The sequence below is a fragment of the Cucurbita moschata genome, unplaced genomic scaffold (genome assembly GCF_002738365.1).
Source record: "Cucurbita moschata cultivar Rifu unplaced genomic scaffold, Cmos_1.0 Cmo_Scf00035, whole genome shotgun sequence".
Taxonomy (NCBI): Eukaryota; Viridiplantae; Streptophyta; class Magnoliopsida; order Cucurbitales; family Cucurbitaceae; genus Cucurbita; species Cucurbita moschata.
In genome coordinates, this window is record NW_019268551.1 from 264,622 (window position 1) to 284,489 (window position 19,868).

The window sequence follows — 19,868 nt, forward strand, 5'->3', positions numbered from 1 at the left end:
TTAATTTTTTAATTTTAGATATCTATTAAACATTTTTAAAATTTCGACATATATCCAAAATTTCAACTTTGTCGTTTATTTTCAATATTGTTTCCGTTTATTCTCACGTGGAAAGGTATACTAATTAGTGAAGTCATGAAAGTCGAGTGGAAAGAAGAAGATCAAAATTTGAAATTTCAGCTAAATTCTTACTTTTATCCCTAAAACTTCTTCGTTTATAAAGAAAGTTTGTGTGTACTGTGTCACAATCACACTTTTTTTTGCAGCGGGCTTTGTACTTGTGCAGCACTTACTCCAAATACCAAGTGAGTCTAGCCAATTTGTATTCACGTCGCCTATGACCGGGCAATGTATGCTCAAATCTCTGACCCTGTTTGAGAAGAGGGTCTTAGAAAACGGAAGGAGAGAGACTTTTGAAAGCGAGTTTGAAAGTAAGAATGAGAGAAGATTTAGAAGCAACGTTATATGACTATAAGGAAAAGTCAACACAATGGCTTAATATAGCATATAACTTCCTCGGTAGGGAGAATTCGACAACTAGTCGCACTCCCTTATAGTACATTTTGTGGTGATTCAGGTTTAGTAGGTCTAGATGTGATTTCGCCAAATGGTCATACAAAATCAGGGGGAGAAATTAAAAACTAGTCACACCCCCTATAGTACATTTTGAGGCGATTTAGGATTGGCATGCCTAGACATGATTTCACCAAATCATACAAATAGAAAATGAAATAGTAAGATAATACAACATTAAATTAAATAAAAGGTTCGACATGACATGGGCATGCCGTAACAGACAACACGCCCTAGACAAGCATGACCGTGACACACGACTCAACAATCTTACCTTCAAACAAAATAGTCATTCATTCATCCATGTTGATCAGGGTTTTTGTCCTTGTGTTTAGTTCAGCAATTGGAATGGATATATTCAAATATCTAACCATTGTATCTTAATCAGTTGAACTATGTTAAAATTGGTTATCAAACCTTGCGAGTTTCTATGGTACTCCAACCCAGTTCTTTTAAATTTAGGGTTCTAGTTCCTGAGTTGAGCGATGTTGAAATTGGTTGTCGAAACTTGCGAGTTTTCCCAGTACTGCAACCTAGTTCCTTTAAACTTAGGTTCTTTAGTTGAGCTATGCTGAAATTGGTCGTCGAACTTTGCAAGTTTTCACTGCACTCCAACCGAGTTCCTTTAAACTAGGGTTCTGGTTCACAAATTGACCTATGTTGAAATTGGTCGTCAAACCTTACAATTTCCACCGTACTCCAAACCTTACAATTTCCATCGTACTCCAACCTAGTTCCATTAAAACATAAGTTCCTTTAAAACATAAGGTTCTGGTTCTTAGGTTGAGCTATGTTGAAATTGGTTGTCGAATTTTCACAATACTCCAACTTAGTTCCTTTAAACTTAGGGTTCGGGTCGTAAACCGACACCGGAAACATAATAACCCTTCCTCTTAACCCTAGTTGGAAGAAGTAGAACCCTAGATAAGATGGAAGGGAGGGGGGGAAAGAAGGAGAAAGAGTTGAAAGAATGAAATAATGTCTTTCCAAAACATATCGTACTCTGTTCCAAACAAACTTACTTGTCTTACTTATCTAAGTACTTTGCCTTCTTTCTCTCTCCTTATGCAATTTTGAGAGCCACCATTAAAAACCCACCATTTCTTTCCTCCATTAACTTCAAAGCTCTCAACTTTTTGTTCTCCCATGGAAGAAGTTTGGAAAGACATTAATCTCTCCTCTCTCCACTCCCGTTCCGACCATGATTTCCCCTCCGCCGCCGCTACTCCCATCAGCCTCCACCTCCACCACCAACACTCCGCCGCCAACTTCCGCCACATCATCCTCCAAGACTTCCTCTCTTCTTCCACTTCAAAACTTGACTCCTCCTCCGCCGCCGCCGCTGCTGCCGTCGCTGCCGTTGCTCCTCCACCCACTGTCTTATCCTTGAATTCCACCCGCGAATTGCATTTCCCAGATAACGCCGCCGTCGCCGCCGCCGCCGCCGCCCACTTCTGCCACCCGAACCCTTCCTCCGCCACCGCCGCCTTCCACAGCCCCTTTGACCAAGTCCTCGGCCCACCGCCTTTCGCTAAGAAAAGGGTCCCTGATTCTGACTCGAATAACTCCGGCGACCGGCGGCAGAAACGCATGATAAAAAATCGGGAATCCGCCGCCCGATCTCGTGCTCGAAAACAGGTTAAACAAATACACAATTTAAAAAAAAAAAAAAAAAAATTCTAAAATAACTTAATTTTAATAAATTTTTATTGGGTTTAATCCACAGGCTTACACAAACGAGCTGGAGCTTGAAGTGGCACATTTAATGGAGGAAAATGCAAGATTAAGGAGACAGCACGAAGAGGTAAATTAAATTAAATTAAATTTTTGTTTAATATTTATTTTTATTACAAAAAGACAATAAACCTTAAAACGACGGTTGTGTCTGGCAGCTCCGAGCAGCTGCGACGGCGCAAACGTCAAGGAAGCACAGGCTGCAGAGGACCTCAACGGCGCCGTTTTAGGAACAGAGGGTTTTTTTTGGGAATTATTAATATGTGAAGTTAATTTTGTGGGGATGAAAAGGAAGGAATTTGTGATGTTTGCAGAAAAACCCTTTTGTTATTTAGGAACAAAAATTTAACAAAGACACTAATTTTCAACCCTCTTCAAGCTCATAGCTACATAAAAGTCAATTGTCTTTTGACTTTAATTTTTTTTTTTTAATTTTGTTGGACATGAATACGGTTGCGAGGGTTATCAATGCATTAGCTAGTTTGATTCGTCGACTAAGTTGGTAAGTGATGTTTTAAACAGAAAATCGACGGGGTGATCCAATTTTTCAAAAGTTTAGAGACTAAATTTATAATTCGAAAGTTTTAGGGACGGACTAAATTTTAAAAAAAAAATATGAATGTTGGGGAGTGATGTTGATTTAGAGGATTTAAAAGGGGAAAAAAGCAAAAAGGGCAATAATATTCAAAACCATGAAAAACCCACATGAAGAAAGAACAAAGATTCATATATTTATAATCTAAATTAATTTGTGAAAGCCAATCATACTTAAGGCATCAACATATAATACCCTCAATGGCTAACCTTAAAAGTTAGCCAAAATAGTAGAAAACCCTAATATCGAGAAGCATACGAAACCCATCGAGGGCTCGGGTTGGTTGTTTGTACAGGTTTTGAAGGACCCAGAACGTAAATAACATAGGTTGTCTTGTGGAGATGGAGAGTAGAGGAAGGTAGGTTTTATGAGAATCGTGAAGTGGACGATTGTGTAGTGAGGAAGGACGAATAATGGAGGGAGGAAATATCTCGGGGATCAAAATGCACAAATGGGTGGACCAGGGAAAATGGAAGAGATAGAAAATATGGAAGGGAATCTAGTGGGTAGAAAAGGAAAAGTGCATAACTTTCTACTTGTTTTGAAGAGTTATTGAGTTATGTTGTCCTTTTATCTTATCCACCACTATCACATTTCTTTGCAAACTAAGCTAAACCTTTCTTTCACTTCATTATTTCATTTTACACATCATATTCTTCTATGCTCTTTCTTTTTCTTCCATAAAGCAAAAGGACTTACCTCACTCCTCACCTTATACTCTAAAAAGGATTCAAAAGAAGAAAAGAAAAAAGATCGACTCTATCCTATCTTCTCGCTAAAACTCTTGTTCTTCAAAAGTAAGCACACTTCATGTAGGTCTTTTGAAACGTGTCGGCTACTGAGAGGTTTCCACACCCTTATGATGTGGGATCTCGCAATCACACTCTTTTAAGGAATGTTTTGTTCCCCTCTCCAACTGATGAGGGTGGGATCTCGCAATCACACTCTTTTAAGGAATGTTTCGATCCCCTCTCCAACTGATGAGGGTGGGATCTCGCAATCACACTCTTTTAAGGAATGTTTCGTTCCCCTCTCCAACTGATGAGGGTGGGATCTCACAATCACACTCTTATAAGGAAGTTCTCATCTTCAACCGATGTGAGATCTCACAATCTACCTGCTTGAGAGCCCAGTGTCCGTGCTGGCACACCACCTAGTCACTGGCTCTGATATCATTTGTAACAGCTCAAACCCATTTCTACTACATATTTTTTTCTTTGGGCTTTCCCTTCTAGGCTTCCCGTTTTAAAATGCGTCTGTTAGGGAGAGGTTTCCACACTTCTTTCCCCTCTCCAACTAATGTGATATCTCACAATTCAACACATGGGTTTTGTTCTAGATATTGTTCGTGTTTCTTGTAACTCATTTAGGGTTACTCATATAAATGTGGGAGGATGACGATAAACTACCCTAGTTAGGTCGTATTAGATTGATAATTTGGTCATTGTTTGCATATAGAGTTATAATAGACTTCAATATCATATTTACCTCTCACACTTATTTCATTGTTTATGTGATTCATGGGGAAATGAAGGGAATACATTTGAGGATACAACCAAATTGGGGTCAACATGAACAAATACACAAGAACTTGGAGCATAAGAAATGACAAGATGTGCAGAGAGGGTTTTAGGAAATCACTTGGTGGAGATAAGGTGAGGCTAATTAGTAGTTGAAATGAATTGGATTGAGCACTTTACATGGTGGGAAAAGGAGTGAGACACATGTCTGCAGGGCATCAAATGGTGTGCTTTCCCTCTTTGATTTGACTCAATTCAATTTGGATCTTTGTGGGTTAAAGATTTTGAGCCTTCTTTTTTACCCCTAGTGGGTGTTTTATGACCCACCACTTTATTTCTTACTCGGATTCGATTTTAGATCAAACGTTTCTAAGTTCAAGATTTGGATAACAAGTTATAATCCAAAATCGACCCTTGATAGCTCGGAAATTCTCTTACATCCTCACAACCTGGTCACGTGGTCTTATTTTTAGGTTTCGGGTTCATTGCAATCAACTTCTAGTTCAACGTCTCAAGTTCAAGATTTGGATCAGAAGTTATAACCTAAAATCGACCTTTGATAGCTCAAGCGTTCCCTTACATCCCTACAACCTAGTCACGTGGTAATTTTCAGGTTTTGGGTTTATTGGAATCAATCTCTAGTTCAACGTCTCAAGTTCAAGATTTGGATCATACTTTATAACCTAACATTGACCCTTGATAGCTCAAGCGTTCCCTTACATCCCCACGACCTGGCTACGTGGTCTTATTTGTCTCGAACAGCTTGCAAGAGAGAAGCTTGTTACCATCAACCAGCACAGTTCATCTCAACATGTTTTGTCTTCATTCACATGCTTCTAAGAAAAAAAATTTAGGTGGCCATCCAAAAAAAAATGTACCTTGTTGGTATAATCATATAAGTAATAACTTTCGATTTTTTAAGTCGTTCTTAACGTTCATACTTACGTATCTTCGATCTCGAATATCACATTAAATTGTTATAACTTTGTTCGTGAAGAAACTTTGTATCACGTCACCAAAAGGGAACAAAAGAATAAATTTAATGTCGAAAAATAATTCAATCGAGATAAAATATAAATTTTTTATCGTACCTTTGTCGAAAAAAAAAGAGGATAGAGATAGAGAAATGTAAGAAAATAATTTAGTATGTCATCCCTACTTTATTAACTTTTGTTATGTCACTATTAGGTTAGGTGGTTCTATTATTGTCCTTCTCTTTATTCTAATTTCTTTTTGTTTTCCTCTCATGTCTAAGCTGAAAAGCCTTGTCCCCCTCCTCTACAAACCTAAAAAAACAACCTTTTTACTTTGTTTTCTCAACGATTTATTCGAGAGATAGACATGATCGTACCTTGTTCGTGATACTAATCATGTTGAAGCAAACCCTTGCACGTGAAAACGAATTCTAAATTTCGAACTTTCGTATCCTAAACATGGTTTTCAAAATTCTTTCTTTCGAAACCCCTTTTTGCACGTTCTCGAGTCCTCTCGACCCGTTAAAGATGCTGAAAAGGTTGTCTAATTGTTGATTTACTTTTCTTAAATACATATTACGAAGTGAGGAAAACACTCAATAAAAATGGAGAGAGAGAGAGAGAATAGGCAGTTTGATGTGAATCATAGGCTGAAATGCTCAGCCACAGGCGTAGGTAAAGCCATGCTGCAGAGAAAGCAATTCCTATGCTATTCCCTTTGTTTCCACAATAAGTGCGATAAATAATAACAATGACAAACCACCAACCAAGTTGGTTCGGTTCGGTTCAGTGAGAATCGAACCGCTAAACTTAGTCGAACCAAATCTCATCGGTCACCGTTCTAATTTCATGTGTAAATAATGCAAGTACCTCAAAAAATATGAAATTGTTTTAAAAAATATCTTTGTAGAGGTTTTTTCATTAAAATAAGATGGAATTTGACGGAATAAAGATGTAGGAACCTATCTGTAACATATGAGCTTTAAAAAGCTCGAAGGAAAGCACGAAAGAGAAAGTGCAAAGAAGACAATATCGGCTAACAGTAAGCTTGAACTGTTACGAAATGAAAGACATACATGACATCATTTACAACGTCATTCAAATGAAATAAATTGTAGTAGTGATCTTAATCTTCCATACTTTTAGATCAATTTCAAAGTAAAAAGGGTAATTTTTAAAGCAAATTTCAAAGTTTAAGCCTATCCACCTAATGTAACCTAATTTATTTTATAACACGAAAGAAACTAACAAAAATGGTCGCATGTCGCAATCACACTAAAAGTCGGCTAGTAACATTTCATAATATATTTGAAAAAAACAATACATGGGATATAATTCTACGACTTTCTTAATAACGAAATGTTATAGGGTCAAATAATTGTATTTCTTTGAGATCGATCGAGGTGTGCACATTAACTAGTCCACATACTCAAATAGTGTTAGTTAGACAAACCAACGTCATTCGAGTCATAGTTAAGTACTATTTTAAAAGCCAATCGTTCAATCTTCTACCCGTTGAGCCGAAAATAACGATTGTTGATAATAGCCACCAAAAGTTAGGCATAATTGCTTTAAAAAGTTGGGAATTTGAGCTAAATTATGATTCTCCCATCACCCATAACACCAACAGATTTGACATGTATTTGAATGGCTCCACTTGTTTTAAGTTATGTACAAATTACAAACTTTAAGTGATATATTGTGAAGTTAGAGCCATCCAACTCACATTGGTCAAATCATATTGATTTAAACCTTGTTGGGATCTCAAAAGGGAAGCTCAAAAACCAGAGGTGTGGAAAGAAGAAAACCATATCACCATCTCATCCGTTAGCATTTCATTACTCCCATCTTCATGATTATTCCCTCCTTCCATTGAATATCGGCATATCGGACAAGTTCTCCGACACTCTTCGAACCATCGATCGAGACATATCTTATGAAACTCGTGCGAGCAAGGAAGAACACTCGTGCCAATTCCCTCGTCTTTGTCCTTGTTCCCCATACACGACAAGCATACGCAACATGTCTCGCCTTCCAACGCCTTCTCAGGACTCGAAAGAGCTGCGACACAATCATCAGGTGTCGTAGGTCGAAGGCTCGAATCGGCACTACAAGGAAGCGGGGTTTCTTGCTTGAGTGTCGGGCTGGTTCGGAAGCCGATGAGGTTGTTGTAGAAGAAGAAGAAGAGCTTGTTGAAAACCATGTGTCATCAATGAAGAGAATTGGAATGCATCAGCTGGGTGTTTTTAAGTGTGTTTCATACATGTTGCGTGGGTTAGGAGTGGTTGGATCGGTGAAGAAGGAGGAGGAGGAGGAGGATTGTAAAGGGTCATACACAAAGTGGTTGCCACCTAAACAGGAGAGTTACTTTTGAGCTTTCTAATAATAAAGGTTATGTGTTATTGGTTGGTTTTAAGGTCCATTTAGTGTAAGCTTTAACATTGGCATCAACCACCAATCTCCACTACTTTCTTTGATTACCCAAACTTCAAGGAAACTTGACCACCAAACTGCTTTGATTGCCTTAGCCTTACTATTTGAGAAGAGGCGAGATTTGCAGCCATAAAAGGGAAACAAGAAGGGCTCCATTCTTCTTCAAAACTTCTTTTTTTTCTCTCTTTCTTCATACACTTTAAGACTTGAATACCATAGTTTTGTTGTTAGTTTTGTCGTGAACTTCTAACTTTAACTTTACTCTAGAGTGTGGAAACATTTTAAAAACCTTGAGGGGAAGCCCAAAAGGACTTGGACAGTTACAAATGGTATCAAAGCCAAACACTGAACGATATGTCAATGAGAAGGCTAAGCCCACCAAACGATATGTCAGTGAGGAGACTGAGCCCAGAAGGAGGGTGGACACGAGGAGGTGTGCCAACAAAGACACTAGGCCCCCAGAAGAGGGAGGATTGGGGGAGTCCTACATCAAATGGAGAAGGGAACGAGTGCCAATGAAGACGTTCTTCGAAGGGGGGTGGATTATGAGATCTCACATTAATTGGAGAGAGAATAAAAGACACTAACGTTCCTCGGAAGGGGGTGGATTATGAAATCTCACATTAATTGAAGAGAAGAATAAAAGACACTGGGCCTCAAGAAATAGATTGTGAGATCCATCCTCAATTGGAGAGAAAAACAAAACATTTTTTTATAAGGGTGTAACTTCTCCATAGCACACATTCTTTATAAAGACAATATCTATGGTTAGTAGTGAACTTGAACCGTGATTTACACTAGATCATACAATCATTTGTGTCATTCACTTAAAGTTCTTACTTGAGATTAAGATACAAGCTTGGTTGAAACTTTGTGAATTAGCACAATTGATGCAAATAATTTCTGTGTAGAAATCATTGGTGTAGACATACATTCTAGACTTGTGAAAGGGGGAATGAGTCCCACAAATAATCCTTGATATTGGATGTTCATACAAGTATGCTTAACTTTGTGTTAAAGACACGATGAATGAATTCAACAAATTTTCAAACCCAAGAGTAACATCTCTATTGTGGTTGTTGTTATAGCATTCCACTGCAATTGGTCAAAAATTGACAAAATAGATTAGAGGTGATTCATGTTAGGTTGGGTGGGTTGGATTGGTAACTCAACCCAACTTGAAAATTTTTTCAACCCAACCCAACACACCGAGTTATCCCAAAATCAAGAACCAAAGGCAAAGGCAGAACCAATTACCAAAGCAGACAAATGTTGAACCGAGCTAGTAAGTCTAAGGACAACTGAGCGCACGAGCGGAGAAGTCCAACAACAAACACATAATAAAGAAGTCCGATGACAAACACAGAGCACATAAGTCGACGAAAGTGGAACAGAGCATCAAGCAACAAGAAACACAAAAACAAAGTCGAGTAGTGAGAATTGAGAAGAGAGTCTAGGCAACATGGCTTCCTCCCTTCCCTCACAAGGCTTCAATTATGGGGAGACAAGATAACTAGAGCATAGGCTACTATCAAAATTTAACATAATGATGGTATGAGACAATTACGTAGTCAATGCATTCCTCACACAAACATGATCATGATACAATTATGATTAGGTTCATACAGTACCATTTTCACAAACTATGTGAATACAACAGAGATCGAATACTACTACCATGTACAGACCTTATTGATCAAGATCCTTGAGCACTCTTATGAGACTTCAAATCATTCAAAAGCCCACTGATTCTCCCTGCGAACTTCCTCCTCTTCCTCAGGTGTGAAATCGTTCTTGATGTTAAAGGTCTTTCGGATCTCCTCTGGGGTCTTTCCCTTGATCATGTCAGCTACGGTCTGGCATGTCAGGTCTAACAAGCTCTTGATGTTCAGATAATTTGCAGCCTGCAGAGTAGAATATAGGAGAGAATTTTATATGGCGCCAAATCAAGAAATTATCAAGAATAATAATAGTCAAGAATGAAGCCCCAGGCAGCTTGGAATTCTCTGCAACAAGAACACGGCTTAAATATAGAACCACGAAGATTAACCTAAGCAACAATCATTTCAATATGACGCCAAATACAGATGTCCATTAACCCCAATCTCAACATGAAGGACAAAGGATAATGATGCCGAAAGCATTTTGCATCACCGTCTTCAATCATCAAAGTGAAAAGACCATGCTCGTCCTATTGAATCTTAATCCATTACTTAGGCACCATACCAATTGATCAACAATACTGAACAATTTCCAGTAGAACTTTTCCTTTGAACGAACTTTCCATTTCCAAAACATCAAACAATAACAAGCCCTAGCAGAATTACAAACGTCGATGCAGATATATCAGATAAAGAAAAATAGTAATCAGCGACAAAGAAGATCAAAGCGATTGTTTGCCGAGTCAAATTCTTGAAAAAAAAAACCATAGGAACCAGGTAAACCCTAGACAATCGAGTCGATCGATCTAAATCAGGAAGAAAAGGTTACCAGAATGAGATCGAAAAGAGTGGCTTGGTCGACATTAACGAAATCGCGGTCCCAGGCCTTGAGATCCTCTTCAGACACGCGGGGATCGGCGGAGGACGCATCGACGTGCTTGTGACAGTACTCGATGACCTTGACGAGGATCTTGCTAGTGACGTTGGGAAGAGGGATGCCGTTATCGGCGCAATCGTCCTCGATCATGTGGCGGATGGTCTGAGACTCGAGAGCAACGACCTCGTCGATTTCAAAAGACTCGCCATCGGAGCTCTTGAGAGTAATCTTCTTGGAGGAGGACATGGATTTGGATTAGCAGAAAAATTGATGGTGATTTTTGTGAAGAAGAGGACGAAGAAGAAAAGTTGGAGAACTTTGGGTTTCCAAGAACCGGTTTATATAGATTCTTGCCACAGGGCCAGCCGCTGCCCGGCGGTTATTTTAATTCACTTTCTTTTTTTATTTTTAATTATAAGGTTCTAAGTCGTCTACATTTAAATTTATATCTATTTAATTACCTATTTTAAAAAATATTTTAGAAAGTTAGATATTTTTTAAATAGAAAATAGAAAACTCTCAAATATTTAAGTTAAATCAGCCCATCACGCTTATTATTATTCGTAAAATTTAATAACTAAATTAAAACTTAATATATTTTAAATTTTATAAAAATTAAAGTTATTTTAAAATTACTATTATACTTTTCTTTTACCATTCACATTTTTAATTCATATACTTGACACCAAACATATTTCACGTGAAGCACATCAAGGCACTTCTTGGTCCCAGTCCGCCTCAATTCTATCTTATCTGAGTCCGAGTTTACCCTTGCCTGCACATAAATCCCAAAAAAGAACGTGCTACCCCCGACTCTCTTTTCAGTAGCTGAGAGACGGGTCTCAAGATTGACTTAGTTTTAAATTTGCAAGTCAAGCATAATTTAATAAACTAAGACTAAAACATATGTTATCGATCAAAAGGTCAGAGGTTTGAATCCTCATCTTTAAATCAACCGAGAAAAGAGAGAAGTCGAAACACACGCAATCAGAAACTTGAAAAGATAATGAAGAGAGAATATGATCAATAATAGCATGGTCATGAGAAGGAGAAATGACCAAAACACTAAGCTAAAGGGAACTAGCAGGCCATTGATATGCAATTGTGAACTTTGGTCAAAATCTACCGCTGAACTCAGCACAATCAACTAGAAACACCGTAAAAGATTTAAAAACAAATCTATACAATAGGTAAGGGGGTGTGTATAATAAGTAATAACATAAAAACATGCCAATGTATGCTCTTCCAGTTACATGCCAACTAGAGTTACCTGTATCCATTACATAACTCTATCACGAATCGAAACTATTCGGAGACTACGAACGAACCGTTGAATATGCGTCTTGACTGTACTTCAGGATTCCATGTATTGGGAGGGTGGAGGGCTTGTTTTAGTCTTTTCAGGACCTGCATGTTTTCCTTCTTATATCAAACACTAAAGACTCCAAGATTAACAGAAAGTTTCCACATCCAGAAAGAATATAATGAGAAAAATGTCTTTCACCATACCGTAAACCCCGCGTATCTCGACTTCTCGCCATTCTTGGACAAGGGCGCAGCAGCAGCACATAACATGAGAGAGAAAGTCGTCAACAAAACCCCCCTGTCAATTAGCCACACAGATCTCAGTCCTTGTCTTTTCTATTCAGTTTTTTATGCATGTAATCTTATCAATTGACGGGTCGAGTTTATGTTGAGGATTGTTGGGAGAGGACTCCCACATCGGCTAATTAAAGGGTTAGATCATGGGTTTATAAGTAGGGAATACTATCTCCATTGGAATGAGGCATTTTGGGGAAACCAAAAGCAAAGTCACGAGAGTTTATGCTCAAAGTGGACAATATCATAACATTGTGGAGAGACGTGATGTCTAACATGGTATCAGAGTTATGCCCTTAAGTCGGTAGAATCCTAAATCTATGTATGTTAAGCAATCATTCAGGTTTTTAGAAGTTGGATGCCTGTAAACCAAAATCTAATGTAAAATAATAGAATCGAATAAGGATCAAAACAAGAGAAACACCTCTCTAATCTGCAACTAAACTGTCAATGTAATAGAAGATTAATTAATCAGGCAGAAAAGGGAACTACCGTGATGTTTAGCATCTTGCGAAGCTTTCTTCTAACACAGCAAGTATAGCAACAGCACGATAGTATCAATGTATATGCCATCAAATCATTACATGCTTCTGCTGGTGCTGATGGTTCATTCAAATAAAACATTTCAGGAAAAGGCAGAAACAATAAGTAATACTTATGAATATAAATTTGGGTAGAACATTTTGTTCCACCTCTAATTGCGAAAGTTAACTTACATGTATGCCTATTAGTTGCAACAGTAGCAATCCTTGAAAAAGTCCCACAAGGGTAGAAGAAAGTCTTGAGACCTGAAAACAAATGAGTGATGTAACTTGCACTGAAACATTGCGATTAAAGAGAAAAGATTTTTCAAGCACCATCAGTCTAATGTATTCGAGCTCTTGAACCATTCGATGTCAAATGCATCAATTCTGTCATCCATAATACCAACTGAATATGTATGAATTATGCCCAATGAACCAGCCCCTTTCCTTTAGAACCCATTATCAATGAACCTTTAAAAATTAGAAGTGAGGAGGATAACATACACAGAGAAGGCTCTGAACAACAATCGAGTAAGTCAGTGTGCCATTCACCATATCGATCAGAACCTCTGGTTGAGAGCAGATCACGTCCTGATGAGACAGAACTCTTTCTGCAACAAATAAAAAAACAGCAATATCAAGCTCGATGAGCCACCATGTAGTTTTTGATAATTCATGACATGCATACAGAAGTGGTTGTACATTATATGATAGAGAAATTTAGCGGCAATTTGGAGGTAATTGTTTAAAAAGGTTAAAATGATGAGAAAAACTTTTTTTTACCAGAAAACTTGGTTGGCAGGACAATTACTAACAACATTTTCCAAATCAAGGAAACAACTTTTAGTATCTTTGTGACATGGAAATTTTATAGAACACTCAATTATTTAGCATCTTCGCATTTTTTGTTTCAAAAATGCAGGAGTAACTCCGTGTTACTGGAAAGCTGAAAACAGAAAATAGCAGACCTTGAGGTTGTCCGAGCATCAGTATTCTTATAGAAACTTTCATCAGATGAAGGTCCATTGTTGTCATCTACATAAGTATTTTCCACTACTTTATGGGATTTTTCAGGTGAATTCTTCTCAGGAAGAGAAGTTGCAGCTACAGATTCAGTGACATCTATCAAACGTTGGATAACCTCACATTCACCCACATTCAGATTAGCTTGAGACCGTTGTAGTTCTACCTGAAGCTTTTCGCTTTCTTTTTGTAGTGCTTTGTTAAACGGCAAGTTTGGATAAGAACAAGAAAGAGTTTTCTTCAACACCATTGCTTCTTCTTTCGAAGGTTCCGGGTTAAGAATTACATCCTGAATCCTTTTGTCATCATCATCCAAAGTATATTCACACTGATCCTTTTCAATGTCTTCCAGTCTCTCCTGCGAATTTGAAGTTAATAATAAGATTATGTTATCAAATAAGCAAAGGCACCATGTGTATCTCGAGCAAAACTTCAAATTCAAGAGGCAGTAAATTGGATGAACTATTCACATTCAACTAGTAAGTAAACGGCAGAGGTAGAATTCCCTATGGTGATTCTTCAATGACAGGCTTTACTTCCTAAAGCTCACAACCATCTAGCAATTATTTCCAATTTGAATATATTCCTATGCCGTGATCTTTTCAAGTTCCCCTTTTTTAATTAAGGAAATCATTTTCATTGAGAGCAAGAAAGTCAACATGCATGGGGAAATGCTGTGGAAATGCGTCTATCAAGACCCTATTGTGCTAATAAACAAATAGATAATAACAGTTGTGAGAGAATCAAATACCCTGACTCGAGCATTGTCAACGAGGGTAATCAGAGGAACAAGGCGCAGATATCTGTCAATTTCATTCTGGGCCTTCCTGAATTGGTACACAATGTTCCATCCCATTGCAAGCAGATAGAGAAAGCTGCGGTCCTGGCAGCTGTTGACCAATATATACGACCTTCTTAAAGCATCTTCAAGCTGCTCCAGAGGCTCCCGAGTCTCAGGATACCTCTTAAGCTCCGTGATCTTGAGCTGCTCGAGCAAGTTTCCAATCAACTTCAGGTGCTGAGCAAATTGCCTGCAGTTCTTTTTGTGCATTCGTGCAGTGCTTGCAGATTTCACTATCATGGAAATCAAGCGAACTGCATCAAGGCCCGTAAGCTGGGCCACATTGGCTATATCCCCAAGCGTTTCCCACGAAGACATAATTGCCTCTCAAAACTCTCAATCAAACTTGAACTCCCCAAAAAAACTCAAAAGCTCAAAAACAAAGTTTCCCGATGATCTCCAACTCAGTCCATATAAATCAGCAAAGCTCGGAATCCCTGGCAGACAATTCGAAATATCAGATCATCGCCACCGATTACAACGATGCTATAAGAGAACGAGTAGTTCCTCAGGCGTTCGTCGTCAGTAATGGATCTTCAAAATCGGTACTAGTACAAAGCCGAATCACAAGACCAAGAGCAAGATCTTCAACGTCGGCGCCCCCAAACTCACCACAACGTATGTCAACTACAACAGAAAAAAGAAACATACAAATCAGAAAAAAGAATCCACAAAGACATCATCACTCACAGTACTAGAAATCAGAAGATGAACTCTTCTTTACTCTTTACTCTTTATTCCTTCCTCTTTAGTATATCCTTTTTCCTTTCATCGTATCGCTTTTTCGACGTAATAAATTGACCAGAAAAAATAGCATTCAAAAGAAAAACAAACTGCATTTCAATCTGCAAGAAAGTATTAAAAGCATTCAAAGCAAACAACGCAAAACATTAAACAGCAATAAATTCTCACACCTCTACTCCTCCGCCATTACAACTACTTCACCTTGAGAGCAATATCAGAATAAAAAATGGAGAAAAAAAAATCCATATATGGATGAAGAATCAAGAGATTTTTTGTTTGATTACCAGAGAGAGACGATGAATGGTCACAACTCAGAGGTCACAGGTCAAGCATTGCTTTGCGGAAAATTGCATTGTGTTTCTTCTCATTCCTCTTCGTCTTCCATGTGGAAATTCGGAAAAATCTCTTTGGTTCTCTCTCTCCGAGTTTGGTTCACTTTTTCAGGTTCGGTGTGGTTTGTCGGAGGAGAGAGAAAGAGAGAGAGGTCTGGTTGAAGCACAGTGACAACTCTCACACGATTACAGACAAGGAAGAAGAAAGGGCTGTGCAGTGGCCTCCATGTGAATCCCAATTTACGATTTTACCCTTTTCCCGGAAAATTAATAAAAATTATTATAAATAATAAATAATAAATGGGTAAATTAATTTATTTACAGGCTGTAAAGTGGGCCACCAGTTACCCAATTTAGGGCTAAAACAGGCATGGGGTGAGGGATGGTGTTGAATACTTCATTTTCGTAAAAAAAAAAATAATAATAATAAATAAATGTTAATTGTCAAACTCTATATTTAATTTAATTAAATATTACTTTTTTTTTTTCTTGAGCAAACTATGAATTTTTTAATTTTTATTAGGTATTTATAATTTTTAAATAATTAATTTTAATTTAATTCACGTGGGTGGTCAGATCTTACAAATCATCCTATTGAGTCATGACTATATTTAAGACATGACTCATGACGTTTTTCGTTGGAAATTAGGATTTAATAAAACAGAAAAACACGTAAATTTTAAAATGGGTAAAAAACGTTCGATACGTACTCAATTTGACTTTTAAGGTATGGTCAATTTATACCCGACTTTATTCGTTGTATTAATAAAAGACATAATAAATAAATAATTATATCATTTATTATTAAACGTAAAAAATAATTTATTTTAAGTTGAAAAAAAAAAATGTGGGTTTTGTGTCCACATGAGACAAATAAAGTCAAGTCTAAGTACATGTAGTTGATTGCAAATATGGTATTCTTCACAAAAGAAAAAGGTATAACATTTATTAATATAATTATAATTGCAAAAACGTTAATATAGTATGTTAATCTCGACTGAATCCAACCCAAGAATCTAGAAAAAGTAAAATGGTTTTATACCAATCACTGAGCCCGAGTCGATGATGAAATTTGACTAACTTAAAATAAAACGCCTAATGTTAGGGAGACATAGACCGACCCAAAACACATGTCTCTCGTGTTGTTAATTCTAACTTACTAATCATATGACTCAAAATGTGTTAGGTATCGTACCACACCGGTGCGAGTGCTGGTTTTATTGTAGGTATATACATATGACTCGATAACCCGACCAATCTAGACTACACAGCCCAAACCATTAACTGTTTTTTTAGTTGAATTTTTTGAAAACCAACAAATTGGGTTGGTTTATGGGTTGATATTGTTTTAGTCAAATCGACTGACTAACCCGAAAATAGGGTTGTAACACAATCCACCACTACCCTACTTTTAAAGAAATTTTGACGTTTGTTATCGGTGTGTAACTCGTGGAGGTTTGATATTTGAGTTTTATTGCTAATATAATATACGTGGATAAATAATATTTTTTTAAATAATTAAAAAAACACAATTCGACAAATTTAATTATTTAATATAAAAACATGGGATTGAGAATAATGAATGAAAAAAAATGCTAAAAATGGAAGCATGTTGTAATGAGAATAATGAGGGGTTAATGAGTTGTAATTGTTAATGGGACATTCGTTTATGTTTTATTATTATGATGACGAGGCAGTCCAATCAAACCAACCACTAACTCTGCCACTCATCATGCATCACATGCCCTCCATCATTTTTAACCATGGTAGAGTTCAATTTTAACCATTACCCGACATATCATCTCGACGATCTCCATTATTTTCTTAATTATGCGTGTCGGCGAGCTAATATTTTGTAAGTAAAAAAAATATTTGACGATGAGTTTAGGCTGTTACAAATGGTATCAGAACTAGACCTGAGTGACGTACCAGTGAAGATGTTGGACCCACAAGAGAGGTTGATTGTGAGATCCCACGTTGGTTGGAGAGGGTAACGAAACATTCTTTATAAGAGTGTGGAAACCTCTTCCTAATAGACGCACTTTAATATCATGAGGTTGACGACACTATGTAGTGGACTAAAGTGGACAATATCTACTAGCGGTGGGTTTGACCTATTACAAATGAATTTAGAGCTAGACACCGAGCGATTTGTCAGCAAGAATGCTGACCTTTAAGAAATAGGTTTTGAGATCGCACGTCGATTAGAGGAGAGAACGAAAATTATTATTTTAAATTCAAAAAGATAATTAAGTTACTTTAATAAAGTGGTTACCAAAAAGAAGAAAAAGACTTAAAAGTAATATTTATATATTTTCAATTATAGTTATAAGGTTTTGCTTTTATTATAATTCAAACATATAGTTTCTTCAATATATAAATTTGTCACCTATCACCTTTAATTTATATTTTATAAACTATAGTATAATTAATATTTATTTTTCTCGTATCGAATTCATCGTAACGTTAGGGACTATTCCCGTAATTTTTTCACCTGAAACAAAGCTCGACGAGTTTTTTGCAAGATTGTTGATAAGCAAGATAAGATGTTCTTCGAATATTTCTTGTTAATTACTCGTGTTTTTTTAATATTAAAATATTTTAAAATACATAGACTAGACCCATCACGAGTTTATTAAAAACAACTAGCTTTAATCGTTATTGCTTATATCACATATATATTTTCATTCTCTAATGAACGTGTATCAGTTCAAGCCTACCGCCAGTAGATATAGTTATTTTTATGTTTTCACTTCCGAGTTTCCCCTCAAGGTTTTGAAAACGCGTATACTAGGTAGCTCACATTGGTTGGCTTGAGGAAAAGCCCGGAAGAAAAAGTTCAAAGAAGACAATATATGCTAGAGGCTTGAACTGTTATAAATAGTATCAGAGTCAGACACTAGGCAGTGCGCAAACGAGAATGTTGGTTCTTAAGAGAGGTGGGGATTGTGAGATCCCACATTGATCGGAGAGAAGAACGAAGCATTCATTTCCCACGTTAGTTGAAGAAATGATTTTTTTTTTAACCGTGAGGCCGATAAAACCCTAGTCCAGATTTTAATTTAAAGATTATTAATTTTAATTATTATTATTCCTTTTGGATAACAGTGGTGTTTGGTTATGGAAATTATGGCCGGAAGGGTTGGCGTAATCTTCGGATAGGGATAGGATGTGTTTGGATATGGCTCATGTGGGTTCCCATATCATTCCTTTTCTAAATTACTTCCAACAAATTCTCCAACAATTATTTCAAAAATATTTTTAAACTTAAATATATATATAATTTTAGATAGATTTATTTTATTTAAAAAAGAATATAACTGGTTCAAAAATAACATTAAATTTTTTAAAAATCTCATTAATATTCTTTTTATTTTTTTTAAAATATCTTTACCGTTAGTATTATCGTTAAAGAATATACTAAATTTAAAAATAGCAATGACAATTATCTCTAAACTTTTTAATATTACTTTTTTAATAGTTTATAATAATAATAATTATTATTATTATTTTGGGTATAATTGTAATTTTTGTTTTTTGTTTTTTTAATTTAAAGATTAAAAGGGTCTCAATGAAAGACCAAAATCTTATCTATAGAAAGGTCAAAATCGGAAAGAGAAGTTAGAGACGGAACCGAATACAGCCGTTAAAGTTCCGTTCCCCCGTGACTTTTTTTTTTTTTTGTTTAAAAAATAATTATAATTTATTATTAGCATTTAATATTTATTAGAATTAAATTACAGCCGACAAATTTTGGTTTTTAGTTGAACTGGCGATTTGACTACCAGTCTCCAAGGATTGGTCGTATTATTTTTAAATAAATAATAACAAAAGGAATGCATTCACATAGTTAATTGTCTATTTAACCATAATTTTGTTGATAAAATATCAATAACCGTCTTAAAAATTGACGATATGGGTGTACACGAGTTGAGTTGGAGACAGTTTTTAGGCCAACTAGAAATTTCGAGTGGGTTAAGTTGTTGACATAAGTAACCTGAAATGGTTTCATAATCCAACATGCTATTTTTCGGGTTGGGTTGGTTGATCTTTCAGGTTCAAAAGAAAGGTTTAGATTAGTTACTTTTGATTATTTGGTTGGGAATGCAACTAAGAGCGAGAGGAAGAGCAATGTGCTAATGAGGAAGACAGGGAGTAGCGTAGCATGTGATTGCAGGCCAAGTGTCACTATCGAAACTCTTGCGACAACGAGACAACGGTTGTGCGACACTCGTTATAACCCAGCGAACAAGTCTCCGTGAGACTTCGTGGACAATGTTGGTGTATGCTCGAACCTCGAGTCACGTTTGCGAGAAATGTTTTAGAAAACGTGAGTGAGTAAATACATTTGAAAACAATTTGAAAAAATTGAAAAAAACAACGTTATATGGCTATAAACAAAAAAAAAAAAAAAAAAAAAAAAAAAAAAAAAAAAAAA

General features: G+C 36.6%; 4 protein-coding genes across 5 annotated transcripts in view; 1 reads left to right on the forward strand and 3 right to left on the reverse strand.

Annotated features, from left to right (window-relative positions):
- Window positions 1–1,599: 1,599 nt before the first annotated feature.
- LOC111431061 (protein FD) lies at window positions 1,600–2,710 on the forward strand. Its single transcript, XM_023067571.1, has 3 exons — window positions 1,600–2,211; window positions 2,300–2,377; window positions 2,466–2,710. Exons 1-3 carry the CDS (start codon window positions 1,720–1,722, stop codon window positions 2,535–2,537), a joined length of 642 nt encoding a protein of 213 aa, XP_022923339.1. The 5' UTR covers window positions 1,600–1,719; the 3' UTR covers window positions 2,538–2,710.
- A 6,635-nt stretch (window positions 2,711–9,345) lies between these two features.
- LOC111431062 (SKP1-like protein 1A) lies at window positions 9,346–10,684 on the reverse strand. The gene is made up of 2 exons (XM_023067572.1): window positions 10,320–10,684; window positions 9,346–9,733 (listed from the first exon to the last, which is right to left on the reverse strand). Exons 1-2 carry the CDS (start codon window positions 10,611–10,613, stop codon window positions 9,560–9,562), a joined length of 468 nt encoding a protein of 155 aa, XP_022923340.1. The 5' UTR covers window positions 10,614–10,684; the 3' UTR covers window positions 9,346–9,559.
- A 749-nt stretch (window positions 10,685–11,433) lies between these two features.
- LOC111431060 (protein MID1-COMPLEMENTING ACTIVITY 1-like) lies at window positions 11,434–15,630 on the reverse strand. Of its 2 annotated transcripts, none has more exons than XM_023067569.1 (8): window positions 15,383–15,630; window positions 14,265–14,981; window positions 13,459–13,871; window positions 12,995–13,101; window positions 12,683–12,754; window positions 12,459–12,565; window positions 11,877–11,970; window positions 11,434–11,774 (listed from the first exon to the last, which is right to left on the reverse strand). In XM_023067569.1, exons 2-8 carry the CDS (start codon window positions 14,670–14,672, stop codon window positions 11,722–11,724), a joined length of 1,254 nt encoding a protein of 417 aa, XP_022923337.1. In that variant the 5' UTR covers window positions 14,673–14,981; window positions 15,383–15,630; the 3' UTR covers window positions 11,434–11,721. The 2 variants fall into 2 exon arrangements, with proteins under 2 accessions (XP_022923337.1, XP_022923338.1); XM_023067570.1 differs by lacking the exon at window positions 15,383–15,630 and adding an exon at window positions 15,269–15,348.
- A 2,504-nt stretch (window positions 15,631–18,134) lies between these two features.
- LOC111430960 (rac-like GTP-binding protein ARAC1) overlaps window positions 18,135–19,868 on the reverse strand; it is a 20,623-nt gene continuing 18,889 nt past the window's right edge. Inside the window, exon 8 of the transcript XR_002708415.1 lies at window positions 18,135–18,146. The gene's annotated coding sequence lies outside the window, so the exon portion shown is untranslated. The remainder of the gene's footprint in view (window positions 18,147–19,868) is intronic.